Source organism: Branchiostoma belcheri, unplaced genomic scaffold (assembly GCF_001625305.1).
Source record: "Branchiostoma belcheri isolate BF01 breed outbred unplaced genomic scaffold, Haploidv18h27 scaffold2, whole genome shotgun sequence".
In the NCBI taxonomy this organism is placed as follows: domain Eukaryota; kingdom Metazoa; phylum Chordata; class Leptocardii; order Amphioxiformes; family Branchiostomatidae; genus Branchiostoma; species Branchiostoma belcheri.
In genome coordinates, this window is record NW_017803490.1 from 7,594,742 (window position 1) to 7,612,287 (window position 17,546).

General features: G+C 42.0%; 2 protein-coding genes across 2 annotated transcripts in view; one reads left to right on the top strand and one right to left on the bottom strand.

Moving 5' to 3' along the window:
- Positions 1–857: 857 nt before the first annotated feature.
- Positions 858–17,546, bottom strand: part of LOC109468828 (dymeclin-like) — a 21,403-nt gene continuing 4,714 nt past the window's right edge. Inside the window, exons 8-16 of the mRNA XM_019767167.1 lie at positions 17,088–17,276; positions 16,087–16,262; positions 15,126–15,251; positions 14,604–14,717; positions 13,422–13,516; positions 12,919–13,006; positions 12,164–12,346; positions 10,990–11,106; positions 858–2,139 (exon numbers count right to left, since the gene is read on the bottom strand). Of these exons, the coding sequence (XP_019622726.1) occupies positions 1,993–2,139; positions 10,990–11,106; positions 12,164–12,346; positions 12,919–13,006; positions 13,422–13,516; positions 14,604–14,717; positions 15,126–15,251; positions 16,087–16,262; positions 17,088–17,276 (1,235 nt within the window). The 3' untranslated portion in view covers positions 858–1,992. The remainder of the gene's footprint in view (positions 2,140–10,989; positions 11,107–12,163; positions 12,347–12,918; positions 13,007–13,421; positions 13,517–14,603; positions 14,718–15,125; positions 15,252–16,086; positions 16,263–17,087; positions 17,277–17,546) is intronic.
- LOC109468923 (tripartite motif-containing protein 2-like) lies at positions 4,119–10,633 on the top strand. Its single transcript, XM_019767304.1, has 5 exons — positions 4,119–4,681; positions 6,338–6,536; positions 8,010–9,000; positions 9,590–9,628; positions 10,036–10,633. The coding sequence occupies exons 1-5, from the start codon at positions 4,567–4,569 to the stop codon at positions 10,459–10,461; spliced, it is 1,770 nt and encodes a 589-aa protein (XP_019622863.1). The 5' UTR covers positions 4,119–4,566; the 3' UTR covers positions 10,462–10,633.

Sequence of the window (17,546 nt, forward strand, 5' to 3'; positions counted from 1 at the left end):
GAATTATGTTCGGGGAAAAGTAACTGACATAAAAATGTTTTTAACATCCAAAAGATTTGACATTTTTGCTGTACAAGTTGCTAAACATACACATTCCAGTGCCAAAAGGAGTTAGCTTTGTTGGCCAAAATTCTGACCAATCTTTTCATTATGCATGTTGTTTTTGCTTAGTTTCTTCTTCTTCTTCTCCAAACAGTGACCTCTGACCTGGTCAACATTGGATTTTTGGTCAGCATGAAATTATCTTTATTCAGAAATACATAAAGTTTTTGACAGAGCGATACATTCCACAATTTCTCTGCATAGATGTTTCAAACTGGAGACAGAACATTGTCAATGTTATTTAGCAAAAGCTGCTGTTATCCTCAAGTTTTTCTTTGGCCTTTGAGTTAGTCTTGCAGTTACAGTAGCACTTCAGTAATTGCCAGTAGTGTGTTATTACTGTCAAGACAGTAACTGTCAGTAACAGATCAGACAGAATAATCCTTAGGAAGCATCAGTACTTTTCAGTTGCATTGCAGCCGTAACAGTTAAGCTGCTTTACTGAAATGTTACTGAATGTGACTGTCAATAACCGACAGTTACTAGTAGTAACATTTCAGTCCTGCTAGTTTGCTATGGGATTCACTTATAACAGTTTAAGCCCAAAAAGTGCAACATAAACATATGAATGAAGAAGATACCTATTAAATACTAGGGCGTTATATTAGCATGAAATTTCAATTCATGTGGTAAAAAAATGTAGCCGTAATATTTGGGATGAGTTACATTCATTATACGTATTATAAGTCTTAGAGTATATCTTTGTGTATCTGGTATGAAATAAAATGTTGGTAGCTTTACAAGTTCGCCATTTTACAATACCACAAGCTGAAATAATATTAAATATCTCAATTTTCAGAATATAGGCATATGCAAGTATGTAACTATGTTTCTCAATATGTCAAAGCAACATAAACTTATAAACTACGAAAGACTTGCTAAATGTAACAGAAAAATGTCTGACTTTCATCAGAAATTAGCTGCTCTTTTCTAACATGTTTCTAAATAGAGTCAAGACATAGTACAAGATACAGTACAAAACTAAGAGTCAAATTTAAGACAGATTCTAGAAAAAAAAGACAAATCAAAATTCTACAAATTCTACTTCTGTGGCACTATTTCCTAGACACAAAACTCAAGTTACATGTTTCATTGATTCTCTGACTGAAAAAAACGTAAAAATCATGAAACCCCTCTAACTCTATCTCAACTTGACAAAGAAGTTTTAACTTCATATTTTCGTATTTCACAACTTACAGAATAATAAGTTAGAAGTGAAAAATGACACAAACAACCGGTAAAACATGTCAATTCCTCAACAGTAAAAAGCACATCTTGACAACAGGTTTGCTTACTGTTACATATTTTATGTAGCTAACATCTTTTTGACGACATGAAGTTAACAGGTGATAATAAACCCATGTTTTGTTCATTTATAACATTATAATCCTATTTTAATGTGATACCTGTATAGTCAAGCATAGATATCCTTTTTTGTATTTTTTTACTTAAACATTGACTTATATTGTTGAATCTTGTTGTAATCTACTCTTGTATATTCCAACCAATACTGAACTTGACCTTTGACATATTTAACACAGCTGCACCTTGTGACCTTTTGAATCTAAACTTTGACTTATGACCTTTGTCCTTTCACCTTTATCTGTTGTAATCCACTTTTTGTGATGGTTCAATGACGTAATGCAACTTTTTAGACCTGTTGACCTGTCACCTTTTTTGTGTGTGAACTTTGACATGCCTTGACCTTTGCCCTTGTCACTGCATGTGTGTTAGGTCCGAAAAGTGACCTTCCTGTGACCTTTGTCTTTTCATCTATTTCCATTGTAATCCTTTTTTGTGATAGTTCAACAACATAATTCAACTTTTCTTAGACCTGTTGGCCTTGTGTCTGAACTTTGACATGCCCTTGACCTTTACCCTTTGCCCTTGTCACTGTGTGTCGGGTACAAACAGCTGTACAGAGTTGGGGTCCCAGAGCAGGCGGGATTTCTGGAACACGAGTGACCAGACGTACGGGATGAAGAACTCCTCCGGCTGCTCCTCCTCAACGTACTTGAACCTCAGCTCCGGGAATTTCTGCAGAAACAAACAGAAAGTTTATTGCAAATACATGCCCGGGGTGTGTGAATCTGTTGGAGTGCATAATGACTTTTACGACATGTTGGCACATGCTGGCCATTTGTGAGCTGGCACTGTACTGAGTTCTTGAGTTCCGTGGAGCGTCGGCAGCCAGTAATGCCCTGAATGATTTAATTTTATTGATGACATCCACGGTTGCATTGATTTTCGCCTGTTCTCAACAAAAAAAACCCTCAGACAAGGCTCTGGCCTGTGTGCCATCCTACGTAGTTACCGCCAGCTTCCAATTGTCATTAGTTACCATGGACTACAGAGGAAGGTACCCAGGCCAGAGCCTCAGAGGAGGTTATTGTTTTTTTGAGAACAGGCGAAAATCAATGCAAGCGCAAATGCCATCCATAAAATTAAATCAGTGTGGCCTTACATGTCCTATCTCTGGATGTCTAGCCTCCGTCAACTTTGACCTAAATTCTGATTGGTGCAGGTAAAACTTGTCTGGTGCAAGTAATTACCCTCCATGAAAATGGGGGTACTGTTTTTACTCCGTTTCATGTTTGGTCTGATATCTGAAGATCGGTGAGAAGGAACTGTACGATATTTGGCAGATTGATGGATGGGGCCTTGGAGATTGTGTAGATTGACTTTGAGCCCCTGGTGATTGACCTTGGTACTGCAGTTTAATTTTTTTATTCTGTTGTTTTCGCGTTATGGACTGTTTGTGCGATATTAAGGTAGCATGTAGTTGTTATTACCATGGTTTAGTGGTTTAAATTTGGGTCCCCTAGCTGTTTGCGTTTGATATTTACAAAATGTTTAATGTTGGGCTTTTTGTGTTGAATGTTTGGAAAATCTGGGGGATGGTTTGGTATGATTTTTGGTATGTGGGTAGTTGTTGAGTCTCTTTGTGTTTTGGAGTGCATTAGCAGGTTGTCGCATATTTTTATTGCTTAATTTAAAAGGATTTTCACTTTTTCACCCCTACTTCATAATAGGATGGTCTGTTTGACCCAAAAGTTGGGACAGAGTGTTTTTGTTTATACCTCCAGCTAGCAGGTCAGACCCAGGCAGCCCTATCTATTTTTACCCCTAGACAGTCTGCAGGAAAATAAATCTTGTTTGTCTGGTCTGCAGGTCATTTGCCTGGTCATTGACCTACATGTACAGGCAAATGTAGCCTGGGTACCATCCCCAGTAGTATATTCGCAAACTCTATAACAGTTATAGAGTTTGCGAATATACTACTGGGGATGGTACCCAGGCTAAGGCAAATGACCTGCTGGCCATCAAAGTAAACAAACCATGGTAACAAGACACTAAATGCCTGCACATGACAGCTTTTTAAATACAAAGTGCCACCACAAATCATTCTGCTGATAAAAACAAAGTTTGACTCATAATATCTCTATTGAAATACACCAAAAGATTACAAAATAACAAGCTATTTCATGGAGGGATGATGTCTACGACTTCTCCTTGTTTTCAACATTACCTGCACCAGTGCATGTATGCAGAAAAAAGGGATTTCGAGCCCTGACAACACAAAGCAGTGCAGGCTGGCAAAAACAACATCCTTGCCAAACATGGGGTCATTGCCTCCAGATAGAACAATAACACAGACCTTTCCCCTACATACCAGTACTGCTACAGTCACAACAATGTACCATTGTTTATACAAGAACAACAGGTAAAACTACCTCAGAACTGGTATCAACAATCTTTGTCCTAAACAATCCTTACTGTCTGATTAGGGGATTACTCCAACTTTCAAATATCAGTGGACTTCATCCAGTCACGAAAATGCAAATGTTATCTGTGTGACGTCACGGAAGCGGTGGATTGCTCATTCCTTGACAAAGACTGGAGTTGTACAGTCGAAAATTTGGGAGAGTCCAATTTATTGTGTTGGATATTACAGTTTAAACTTGCTTCATAATGAGTTAAGCAATGATTTATTTGTGTGTCAGTTTATGCTCAGTACTAGAACAGTTTTGGTATCATATGAGCCCTTAAAAAGTTGTTGTTCCACCTGTACCTATTAGCCATACCCAATAATTGCTCATGCATGACATCAAAGGCATTGGCGTACGTGTCCCACTAACACATTAGCATGAAAGTGGGTGAAGGTCACTGAACTGTTGCTGTAGGACTAGGAGCAATGAACTTTTAACAAAGATTTCATACTGTCAACAGGGGTATCGGGTTTCCACCAGTACAAAAAATGTACAATGTGTATTTAATTATGCTGTTGTTATTAAAGTTTAACATTGTTACTAATTACTGTCAGGTTCAATGTTTTTTTGGAGCCCTCCCTTTCCATTAGTAATCTAAACACATCAGTCAGTGAAAGAGACATTCCACCTGTGGCCTGAAGGCATAGTAGCTGTCTGACGACCTTCGACCTCTACAAATAGAACAAACACCAACATGGCCGCCGCCCGTAAGTACTCTAGATCTGGCTCATTGGAGTTCATACAGGAGGAGCTGTCCTGTGGTATCTGTCATGAGCTGCTCACCAGGCCTAAAGTTGTTCCCTGTGCAGGTAAGACTTAAACTGTCTGCAGGATTTGCCTCTTTCTTGTGTTTTTTAGAGCCAAGAATAAATTCTGTAGCCTAGCCTGGGTGCCCAACTGTTGCCAAGGCCAAGGTACTTAATATACAATACAGACTAGCTTGTTGCTACAGGGTAGCTCCTAACGCTTACAGGCTAGCTCCTTAATTTGCTGTAAGGAAATTTGCCCCAAGATACCCCCAAGGAAATTTTACCACAGGCCTATAGCAGCTTGTTTTCCACACCTGTTCTCTCCAGCAGCCAAACTCCCCCAGCATGTTATCTCTCTATTTGGCCGATTTCTAATCTTTCCAGCCGCCTCCCGAAGCCTGGTAGAGGATTAGATGTAACAGGGAAACAAGAGGTAGAAACAGAAAGACACTCCTGGCCTCAATCCTGGAATGGTGACTGTTACAACAGGGCTAATTTGTTACAATCATTAATGCTAAAATTGTTTGTGCAGGTAAACACTCATTCTGCCAGCACTATCTGGAGAATGGTACTGCAGCAGAACTTCTGGTTTTGATATCTCATGATCCGGACATGCTAAAGTCACGAATTTTGCATGGTAGATAGCTCTTGGGCTCAAGAATAAGTGATGCAAGTTTGGGCCCCCTAGCAGCTTGTTTTCCACATTTTTTCTGCAGGTAACCACTTGTTCTGCCAACACTGTCTGGAGAGGTGGGCATCCATAGCCTCTACCAGGCTTGAGGGCACGGCTGGAATTATAGTAGAAATCGGCCCGAAATAGAGAGATAACACGCCGAGGGAGTTTAGCCATCCAGTTTACAGTTTGCCGGCCCACAAGCCTGTGGAATATCGCTATGTTCTTTGAAGTCCACTAATCGCTATCTAATAGGTGCCAAGTAGCTAAATTACCCTTTTATTGCTCTGCGACCGGACCGTGACGGAACTGTCAGGAGCGACGGCGACCGTGTAACATGTGACAGGAAGTGTCAAAGGTCACCAGGAAATTTCAAATAACGGTCAATCTCTGCTACTACAATTCTGCGGTCTGGTCAGTGTTTATTTTGATGACAGTATATACTAGTGCCAGTGTACGATGGACCGCGTTTTACGTGTTGGCAGAGATGTTTTCGAGTACGGCGCGCTGCGACAGGGGCAGGCAGATGCACTGGATTATTTACATCGATAATTATCACTAGCTTTGCTAAATTATCTTGAAAATAAGGAACAGAGACTCTCGAATATGCGTTTTGATGCAACGCGTAATTTGACCTTTGGCCTGAAGAAGCCGCCGGTCTGCCGGACGCGCCCCACCGCGCGTAAATTAATTTACGGCTTAAATGATCTGAACTCCGAAGCTACTGTCTTTGTACAGAAAACGAGTGGATTAGTTTTATTGCCTTTGAACATAGCGATATTCCACAGGCTTGTGGGCCGGCAAACTGTAAACTGGATGGCTAAACTCCCTCGGCGTGTTATCTCTCTATTTCGGGCCGATTTCTACTATAATTCCAGCCGTGCCCTCAAGCCTGGTAGAGGCTAGGGCATCCACACAGCCAAACACCCAGTCATGAATTTTGCAATGGTATAGCTCTTGTGCTAAGGAATGTGACACGAGTTTAAGCCACCTAGCAGCTTGTTTTATGTACTTAGTATTTGTTTTCCCCATTGTTTTTCCAGGTAAACACTCGTTCTGCCAACACTGTCTGGAGAGGTGGGCATCCACCCAGCAGCCCTTCAGGTGCCCGACCTGTCGCCAGCCCTCCCACCTCCCGGCCGCCGGGGTGTCGTGTTTACCGGACTGCGACCGGAGGATAGTCAACCTGTGTGACCAGCTACGCAGTCAGGGGGTGTCCGAAGCCTTCGAGCTAGACTTTAGGTGGATATTGAACGGTTCCTTTCTGCCATGACCAAGTTTCTACCATTTAATAAGGCCACAGCAGATAATTTTTATGGATGACATCAGCACGCGCATTAATTTTTGCCTGATTTTAGAAAAAAAAAAGAAATTTTGTTGCCCTCTGACAGTGGTCAACATGCCGAAAATAGGCAAAGATTATACGTGATGTTCCCACTGAATCAAAACCATTTGTCCAATGATAGAAAAGTTTTATTTTTCAAAGTTGTTTTGGTGTCTGAAGCGTTCAAATTGGACTTCAGGTAATCATTCAGGGCTCGAAATTCGTTTTTGGGCAGGTGTACCCAACCTAAAAATTGGGTGAACAAAAAATTTTTTGGGTGCAAAAAAAAGAGTAGAATGTCAGCAAAAAGTAATTATGTTTCATTCCTAGAGAAAAGTATAATAATAATGATAATTATTATTAAGCCTTCAAATTGGACTACAGGTGAACTTTACTTCCACTGTTATCAAGTTTTTAAAATTTATGAAACTTTAACAAAAGTAACATCGATAACAATCTGGTCAGTTCTTTACGTTGGATCAACCCCACTCCAGAATTTCGAATGCGCTTTCACAAAACCTGGATTTTTCACTTTTTTTTTATTGGATGCTTGGTCCGTGCATCAAATCTTTGCCCATTGCCCATATCTTTTCTGATACAACATTTTGAGAACCATAGATGGGATGTCATCCTAAGTTACACATATACGACCTAAAACAAAACATTCTGCTGAAGTGCTATGTACATTTACATTACAGTTTTGTGTAGGTGTAATATATTCTACCGGCTGGTGTCTTTGTGTATTGTGTAAATAAGCCTGGCAATTTGGCCTGGGCCACAACTTGGCTACTAGCCAACAGCTTCCCCCACAACTGTACCTACCAACCACTCACAGTCAACAACCATTTTTGGGGGCCCGCAAGCCCTTTTCCGTAGAGCGTAATCGGCCGTTTTAATTCTACGTAGAGCGTAGACGGACCGCTCTTCGCATTTTGCGTAGAGAGTATTAGCAGTTTTAATTCTATGTAATGCGTTGTAGCCACTTGGAATTTATCGTAAAGCATAATCGAGAGGTTTCCGAATTCAGCGTAGAGCGTTGTCGGGACCCCCCCTTGCAGGCCCTCATTTTTCAATGATCCCTTAAGGGGTTGTTGGATACAGGTTTCACTGTACTACTACTACTACTACTACTACGACTACGACTACTACTACCGTAACTACAGTACTACTACTACTACTACTACAGTAACTACTGTACTACTACTACTACTATCACTACTACTACAGTCACTGCTACTACTACTACTACAGTAACTACAGTACTACTACTACTACTACTACAGTAACTACACTACTACTACTACTACTACTACAGTAACTTCACTACTACTACGTGTACTACACAATTACTATTACTAGTAACACTACTATTTCTACTACTACTACTACAGATGTGGACTTCATGACTATGAAGAGTTCAGGGTGTTCTGTAAGCAGTGCCAGGTGCCTGTTTGCGAGGCGTGTTTGGAGGGACCTCACGACGGGCACCCAACCACGACACTGAAGAAAGCCTCGCAAGAAAGGACCCCTGCTGTCCAGGCATTGGTCAACCAGGGAAGGGCCATCCTGGAAAAATACGGCAAAGTTGTCCAAGGTTTCAGAGCGACTGAAGAACTCTTGAGCAAACAAAAACAGGACACAGAGACCAACATTTCTGCAGCGTTCGATCGTATCATACAGAAGCTCGTCAAAGCAAAAGAAGGACTACTGTCGCAAGTGGACGACATTCACAAACGGAATGTGGACGCCATACAAGATCAACTATCGGGGGTTCTCGCCGAAGTTTCCGAGCTTTCCAAAGTTTGCGAGAACGCAGACGAAGACATCACATTGGGTGGAAACAACCTGTTACAACACGAAGCCCTTCTTACAAGCATGGTGGGGAAATACAGGGACAAACAAGCCCCTACACCCAAACAACCACAAGTGGCAGTCTTCAACCCCACTGACGACAATGTTGACACCACGTCCATAGTAGGGTACATCTTTTCGCAGTCATTTTCGATCCCGTCATTCGCAATCCCAGAACCACCTGCAAGTCACGACGAAGAGGTCTTCGACCGTAACCACGGTGACCTACGCCAGGTTCCGTCTCGGAGCGTCACATTTGGCGGAAAGGGGGCAGAGGAAGGGAAGTTCGACAGACCGCGTGGGGTTGCGGTGTCGGATGAAGGGGTGATCTTTGTAGCAGACTACATCAACGCTCGTGTCCAAGGTTTCACGATGGAGGGAGAGTTTGTTAGCGCGTTTCTGACGGTCACGTCAGATGGACGGAAGGTGTTCCCGTACGATGTAGCCATAGACAGAGAGGGGAACCTGTGGGTGGTGGGGCACACCGAGAGTCAGTCTGACTACTATGCTGTACAGCTCAGCAGAGAACAGGTATGTAAGCATGGAAAGTAGATTGCTACGACTTTCCCTTTACTATACATGCACACTGTACATGTATATCGTGCACTTCCTATGAACAGTATCTGCTGCTGTATAGCTGGTATAACCGCCCCTCGGCATAACACACCAGCTTCGCAGGCACACCAAACAACTTGTTACACCTAGCCTTTGAACATCTAACTCTAAACACTGTTGAAAGCCTAATCTCCAAGCAGATCCCTTTGGTGGCAAGACAGTATCCATTAGCCAGAGGTTGCCGGCCACCGACGGGTGGTGGGGCTAAAGACAAAAAAGCAGCCATATATAAAAGGCTAAATGATCATTCCCCCACAACCTCTGCTTGGAGAGTATTGAAAGCCATCTACTAGTAGTGATGAAATCGATGCCCTAACTACTAGTACTAACATTTAGGTGGCAATATCCTTTCTTACAGTCTCGTACAAAATAGTTTGTTTTTTTCTCTCCCTGTTAACAGGGTAGGGTGCTGAAAGAAATCAGCCTGGCACACACAGGGTTGATCCGAGGCATAGCCATCCACCCCACCACCAACCACCTCCTCATCACCCAGTCCGACACACAGGCCAGCAGTGACCTCTGGCAGTTTGAGGGGGAACTGCAGGTATGTAGCTGAGGTGGTTTTCAGCTAGGTTCTTTAAAAATGGATGCAGGCACGCGGCGGGGCGGCAGCTGGCTATATTACACCAATCGACTTGTTAAACCTAACCCTTAAACTTCTAACTCTAGACATTGTTTAAAGCTATTTAATGACAATGCCCCTACTGTACTTGGTGACAGCGAGTTCCACTCTGCGATAGTTCTAGGACAGAATGAATTCTTGAACGCCTCAATCCTTGGTTGATAACTCTGGAACTTGAGGGCATGGCTATTTCTTGTTCTCTTCTGGGCTGGTATTAGGTACTTCAGCTTCAGTGTAAAAATGGCTAAGCTAGCCATCACAAAAAGATCAACAAAATGCTACCTAGTAGAAAAGATGACGTTAAAATGTGCTCTTCACCCTTCTTACAGGTGTTCACCCCGGAGGGGGTCCTCCTAAGAACTGTGGGTAGGCAGCAGGGGATGGAGTACCCGCAATATACCAGCGTCGACTTACAGGGAAACATTCTCGTGTCGGACTTCAAGGACCACTACGTCTACAAGTACAACCAGAGCGAGCAGCTATTGGTCAAGTTTGGTGGGGAGGGCCAATCAGACGGTCAGCTGAAAAATCCGTGCGGCTTGTGCTCGGACGGTTCTGGAAACAACATCATTGTGGCCGACAGCGGTAACAGCCGCGTGGAAATCTTCGACGGGAACGGCGCGTTCCTCGGACACGTTGCCACGGGGATGGCCAAGCCGTGTGCCGTTGCCATGGCAACGCAGGGGCAGCTGATCGTGACGGACTCGGAGGACCATACGGTCACGGTTATACAGGACGTGCTGGGGTCAGAGTGAGAGGTGAAACCAATCTCGAACCTGTTTTACCTAGCTTACTGAACAGCTAGTCTTCCACAGAGAGGACAGACTGCGTACAGAATTTTTTATAGGTTAATATTCGACACTGCCACCGATGGATAGTTGTGTAACCCTAGCAGCAAGTTATATACATTGTATATTACATTGTACAGTCAATGTACATGTAATATACTTTCTTCAGAAAAAATCATCTGCAGAAGTGATACATGTTTAAGTTTTTCTTATTTCATTTACGTACATACAAGACTATACAAGTCTCTAGTATATTGTTGTTATATTCATACTTCATGAGAAGGTTTATACTTAGAAGTCACTTTTATGTATCCAATCAGCAGTTTTACTAGGTTAAAGTTTACCAAGTTTCACACAAGCACAGTACATTCTGCCAAAGTGTTTGTGCAGGATTGTTTCATTGTTGTAAAATAATTGTATGTCTTGGGTTATTGGGTGTAAAAGAAATAGCTAAGCCACCTACTGCGATACAGATAAATAAACAAACAAACAAACCTTGAGTCTGTCTCTAGGCCACTGCCTGGCGCCCAGTTCAATGACCTCTAACACCTCGTGTGGTTCTGAAGGTCGTGTGGGACACTGCTCCATCTTAGAGTTGAAGTACGTGATCACCTGGGAAAGGTCAAGGTTCAAAGTTCAAATCAGAACAGTCCTCCTGCAGTACCAAAGTCAGCCAGTAGGGGCCTAGCATTATGATATGGTATTTTCTATATCTATATATCTATATCTGTCTATCTATATATATGGTGAGAGGAGGCTAAATCCCTCCTGCTATAAAATTGCAACATGATGTAACCCAACACCTGTTACCATGGTGCCAGACATCTGGTTCTGGTCATTGACCTTATTTGTTTGGAGAAGAAAAAGGAGAGGAAGAAGAAGAAACAGAGCAATAACAATATATTTTCTTCTGCAAAGGTAAACATAAATAGTTCACTTAGCATGAAAGTTCATCTGTGTTGGTACAAATCATTTTGAAATAAAGACTGAACTTTAACTTCCAACATCTGGCACATATGACCCGCTACTACGGTCATGTGTCTCTGACGTCACGTTCCAAGAGTAGACGGGTCCATTCCGTGAACAAGGTTGATGGAGTCAACCGAAAATTTGGGGTAAGTCCCAATTCTGTATCTAGTGTTGGAAGTTAAAGCTCAGTCTTTATTTCATATAAATAGTTCACAGTTAACATACAGCATATGTTAAAACTTACCGTATCAATGTTCTGTATGATGTCCTGAAAGGTGTGGTGAGTGCGAAACTGTTCGAACAGGTGTCTCTTGTGCAGGAGAGCGTACACAAGGTGTGGGTTCTGCTGCAGCTGAACTATTTCACAGCTAACAGCATGCAAATGTTAAAACTTACCGTATCAATATTCTGTATAATGTCCTGGAATTTGTGATGAGTGCGGAACTGTTCAAACAGGTGTCTCTTGTGCAGGAGTGCGTACACAAGGTGTGGGTTGTGCTGCAGCTGAACTATTTCACAGCTAACAGCATGCATATGTTAAAACTTACCGTATCAATGTTCTGTATGATGTCTTGGAAGGTGTGGTGAGTGCGAAACTGTTCGAACAGATGTCTCTTGTGCAGGAGTGCGTACACAAGGTGTGGGTTGTGCTGCAGCTGAACTATTTCACAGCTAACAGCATGCATATGTTAAAACTTACCGTATCAATGTTCTGTATGATGTCTTGGAAGGTGTGGTGAGTGCGAAACTGTTCGAACAGATGTCTCTTGTGCAGGAGTGCGTACACAAGGTGAGGGTTGTGCTGCAGGGAGCTGGTCAGACACGAGTTGATGATCTCCAGCACCATCCTGATTACCTCCTCAAGGATGGCCAGGTCCTGGGTCTGTAAAGGACCAAAGGTGCAGGGCTTTAGTCCCAAATGTCAATTTCATGATGTGTACATAGTCATAAGACTTTTGATAACTTTGACCCAGTATTGACGTCACACTTCAAAGAAGCCACGTGACAAGCTTCACTGGGTCAGTCTACAGAGGAAGACCAGAGTGTTGGACCAAAAGTCTTAACTCTAAACAAGTCATAAGACTTGTAAGTACAATGTATGACCATTTGGCGTAACACACCAGCTTCACAGGCACGTGGGCAGCTGGCTACATTACAACGAACAACTTCTTACACTCAATCTTTGCACATTTCATTGTAGTCATTGTTTAACCCTATCTAGTGATAATGCCCTAACTGTGCTTGGTGGCAACGAGTTCCACTCCATGAAAGTTATGAGAAAATACGAGTTTTTGAACACGTCAATCCTTGGTTGATAACTCTAGTACTTGAAGGCATGGCTGTTTCTTGTTCTTTTCTGGGCTGGTATCAGGACTTAGTGGTTGGTACATGTACATCACCAGTTTATTACATTTGTAAATCATGCATAGTCTTGACGTTACCGATGTTACTTACATAGTCCTGTAGATGTTTGACTGTGGGGTCAGGCGAGGTCACCAGCTCTAGGAATTTACTGTGTTTCTTACACAGGAGCTCAAACAAGCTGGGGACAAAAAAAAAAGATAAATATCATTGACACAACATGAAATAAAAAAGAATGTCAGTAGTATTCTATCTATCAATATTCTATCTAGTCTAATGTAGCATAGAATTAGAAAGATCATATTTGCAAAGCACATTCATAATATTTACCAACACAAACTAATGCTCTGTTTATTCTTACTCAAACACATTGAAATATATAGTGATCATCCCCTTCAACTCTGTCCTGCCACTTGCTACATAATTTAACCCAACACCACAGGGTGTCTGCTACTGCACCAGTTACCATGGTGACAGTCATCTGGTCCAGGTCATTGACCTTATTTGTTTGGAGAGGATGAAGAAACAGACCAAACACAATATGTTTTCCTTCTGCGAAGGTAAATATAACAAAGCTAGGATGAAGTTATGCTTACCTGATAATTCTCTGTGCCACATACTGATGTAGTGAGTGGAAGTGTGCAGACATGTTGGCCAGGGCTGCCAGACAGTTGGTGTGCAGGTACTTATCCTAGGAAGAGAAGGGAAAAATTATTACTACCCAAAACATGGCAGCAAGGTGGCCTTGCTTGTGGTTAAAGGCACTCTATGTAGTTTTTTGACAATTCAAAAAGTATATTTTTCTTTCTTTTCTTTACATAGTACATTGACTTAACCCTTAAGTATTCCAAAATCATACTCCGCAACAAAAAATACAACATTCTTGCTCCTTAGAAGCTTAGAAAACTGTGAATGATCTTCTATTCAATCTCTGGCCACACAGCACATATGGTATTGTCCACTGCCAGTGGTTTGACCTACATCCCAGTGGGGTGTCAGTTGATAGCTTACCAGTTTCTGAAATATCTAATCGTTTACCTGATGTTTTTATCTCTATTGAAGGGATAATGACCACAGTTTATCCATGCCCCAAAAAAATACTCCAAGTTGATAATTATATTCCACCTCATGTGAAAGATATTAGTGTTTTCTAAGGAGGCTATATCTTGTCACATGTGCCCCTGTCAATCAAGCCTGGCATGCCCGGGCCAATTAGCCACCCCAGGGGGGGGGGGGGGGGGGCAACCCCTGTATGTTGTTGTTGTTGCCCAGAGCAAACCGGTGGCACCGAGAACCGAACAGGGACTGTTTGAACGGACAAAATATACGTAAAAAATGTGAAATAATGACACAAATGTGTTGAAAAGTGATAGGAACTGTTAATAACACTGAAATTTGGTATAATCAGAATATTTCAAATTTTTGCGCAAAAAACTACATAGAGTGCCTTTAAGGTTGTTGACTCAGAATCTGAAGGTTCTGGGTTCAAATCCCTGAAGGAAATAGTGCTGTGGGAAGGGAACTATTTCCTCACTTCACTCACAGGTGTTTGTCACCTGTTACGTTGGTCCTTCCACAAATGTGGTAAATCTCAAACAATAGAGTAAAACACAAGTCTATTGACTTTGACTTGAATGGCCAAGACTCGCAGGGTTCGAACCCGGGACCTCTTGGTTCTGAGCCAAACGCTCTGCCATTATGCCACAAGACCCCACATATTGTACTCACTGTACTAAATGGAGATCTGTCAACTAAAGAAACAAATAAGTTGCCCCCACCCTCATCCGTGTAATGTTGAACTGTATAGTCCTGATGACCACCAGGATGAGTAGACCCCCCAGGCTGACTTTGTGTAACGTTCTCTCTGTGTACCAGGGAACTGACTTCAGGATCTGCAACAAAACAGAAACTGTAGTTAGCATGAAAGTTCATCTGAGTTGGTAAAATACATTAAGAAAAGTAAACTGTGGGGGCACCAAACTGGTGCACCAAAATATTTTCGTAGGTATTTTTGTACATATCAAATTATATCAGTATACAGGATATTCTTGGCAACTAAGTGTCAGAAAAATAATAAAATGTTTGTTGTAGTACTTGTTTAAGAATTTCAAGTTAGCTCCCATTTCAGATTCAAGCTCAGAAGAGGAGCAGTAGGATCTGTAATTAGGTTCTGTTTTATATGATGCACCCAAACAATTTTATGTGCACCTAATTTTTAGGTTGAGTGCACCAGTGCACCTACTAGTATTCCCAAAAATGAACTTTGAGCCCTGCAGCACTACTGTAGAGTGTATACTTACTATTTCATGTACAGACTTGCTGAAAGCGTCATCTTCACTGAGGATAAGGATGATGATAAGAGCCATGTAGATGTGGTGAGAACTTCTGTCTGCTACATGGTACAGGGTCTGTAGGATGGGCAACACCTGGGGAAACATATAACAGACAATGCAACAGTGCCATCTAGCAGTTTTGTTGAGTATTGCACATCTCATAATATTGAGAGCCATATACATGTACATGTAGATGTGATGGAATCTTCTATCTGCTACAAAGTAGTAGTACACTAACACTGTTAGTAACAGTGTATAGGATGGGCAACACCTGGGGAAACATGGACAACATTTACAGTCAATGCAACAGTGCCATCGATCTAGCAGTTTTGCTGAGTATTGCACATCTCATGTAGATGTGGTGAGAACTTCTGTCTGCTACATGGTACAGGGTCTGTAGGATGGGCAGTACCTGGGGAAATATGGCAAACATTTACAGTCAATGCAACAGTGCCATCTAGCAGTTTTGCTGAGTACCGCACATCTCATGTAGATGTGATGGGAACTTCTGTCTGCTACGTGGTACAGGGTCTGCAGGATGGGCAACACCTGGGGAAACATACACGTAAGTCAATGCAGAAGTGCCATCTAGCAGTCTTGTTGAGTACTGCAACCTATAATGTTGATGAAAGCTCTTAGGATTTAAGAAGACTAACATCTTGAAAACTTGCTTCATTATTTGTATCAAGAAATTAAGCCTCCGTAGCAGGCTTAATTATAGAACTGAAGGTTTGGTGGTCTTCGGTTGTTTTCTGGTTAGCCCAGTTCTAGAAACGGGGGTAATTCAACCAGGCCGGCTATGTTGTCTATATACAATCAGAAAATAGCACATAAAAGCTCCCAAAGACCCTGAAGACCCCCAAAAGCCCCAGTTTTTGGCATGCTATGGAGGCTAAAAAAAGTTCTGCCCAAGAGATCTATGACTTACCAATGCTTCTATATTTAATCTTGACAAGACGAAGGTTTTGAAGTGTTGGTTCCTATGGAGCAGTATGTACAACAGGAGGATAGTAGAGTCGTTGTTCAGTTGACCACAGATGGCGTTATACAGGCTCGCGAACTTGATGTTGAAGGAAGCATCGATCTGGGCTTCTGTACTCGTCTCTGTGAAATAAGAAAGAATTTTTTTAACGGGGTGGTTCAATGCAAGGCCTATACGACCACTTCTCGGCATTGAACTAGAAATATGAGAGAAACATGGCCATGTCAAGAGATGGCGGTGAACGTTTGATTTGAAAGCCTGTAGATTGTAGGTTGGTGGGAAACACTTGTCAGGGAGGGAATTCCAAAGCTTGGCCGTACGGCATTTATGAAGGTTAGACATCCAGGTAATAAGATACGTCAAAAAGCAGTTGCTCAAGCAACTGGATATGATTTTGGAAATGGTCAGATATTTCAGGTAGCATCCACTAGCTTTTGTTGGTGACTGACGAATGCTAGTGGATACTAGCTAGGTCACTGACGAAAGCTAGTGGATACTAGCTGAAACGTCTGACCGTTTCCAAAATCATATCCAGTTGCTGGAGTAACTGCTTTTTGGCGTAAATGTTTGCATTGTGTAACAGTATGATGATCAGTGGTAGAAATACTTTTTTCAGTATTCTGCCATATTGCAGAATGTCAAATTTTTGTTTAAAAATATAATAAAAAAAAATGCAATTTAAAAATAGTTTCTGCAAATACACACTTACCGGTAACAGTGAAGCTTGTCACATGGCTTCTTTGAAGTGTGACGTCAACACTGGGTCAAAGGTATCTGTTGACGTCACACTTCAAAGAAGCCACGTGACAAGCTTCACAGGGTCAGTCTACTGAGGAAGACCAGAGTGACTGGTCGAAACCTCTAGGTGTGAGAACTTTTTGTGTTGGACCAAAAGTTTTAACTTTAAACACGTAAACATTTATTCATTGGACCAGAAGCATTCTTACCTGGAATATTTACAAACGAAATTAGGGCTTCTCTGTACGGGTTTCTGGTGTCTTTGTCATTCCCACAGTGATTGGCTAAAACTAGCAGCAGCAACAAGCTCTGATTGGCTAATGCTGGGGTGTTGGCTATTCCATCCTCCGGATGCCCTCCCCCTCCTATACCTAACGTCAGAATCGTCCAAATTCCAGCTGAAACACAAGACGATAAATTGTAGGAAACGTGACAACATTTTTTAGCAACTGAAACTTCAAGAAAACAGCACTTACATCTTGAAGAAAACACACAAGGAAAGGCATGTTTTAAGTTAAAACTTTTGGTCCAACACAAAAGTTCTCTCACCAAGAGCTTTCGACCAGTCACTCTCGTCTTCCTCAGTAGACTGACCCAGTGAAGCTTGTCACATGGCTTCTTTGAAGTGTGACGTCAACACTGGGTCAGTCTACTGAGGAAGACCAGAG

Bases quoted from the DNA above. Each gene is read 5' to 3' on its own strand.
- LOC109468923 (XM_019767304.1), top strand. From the start codon at position 4,567: ATGGCCGCCGCCCGTAAGTACTCTAGATCTGGCTCATTGGAGTTCATA. The intron at 4,682-6,337 runs GTAAGACTTAAA...TTGTTTTTCCAG, and splicing joins TAAAGTTGTTCCCTGTGCAG to GTAAACACTCGTTCTGCCAA. The intron at 6,537-8,009 runs GTGGATATTGAA...CTACTACTACAG, and splicing joins GCCTTCGAGCTAGACTTTAG to ATGTGGACTTCATGACTATG.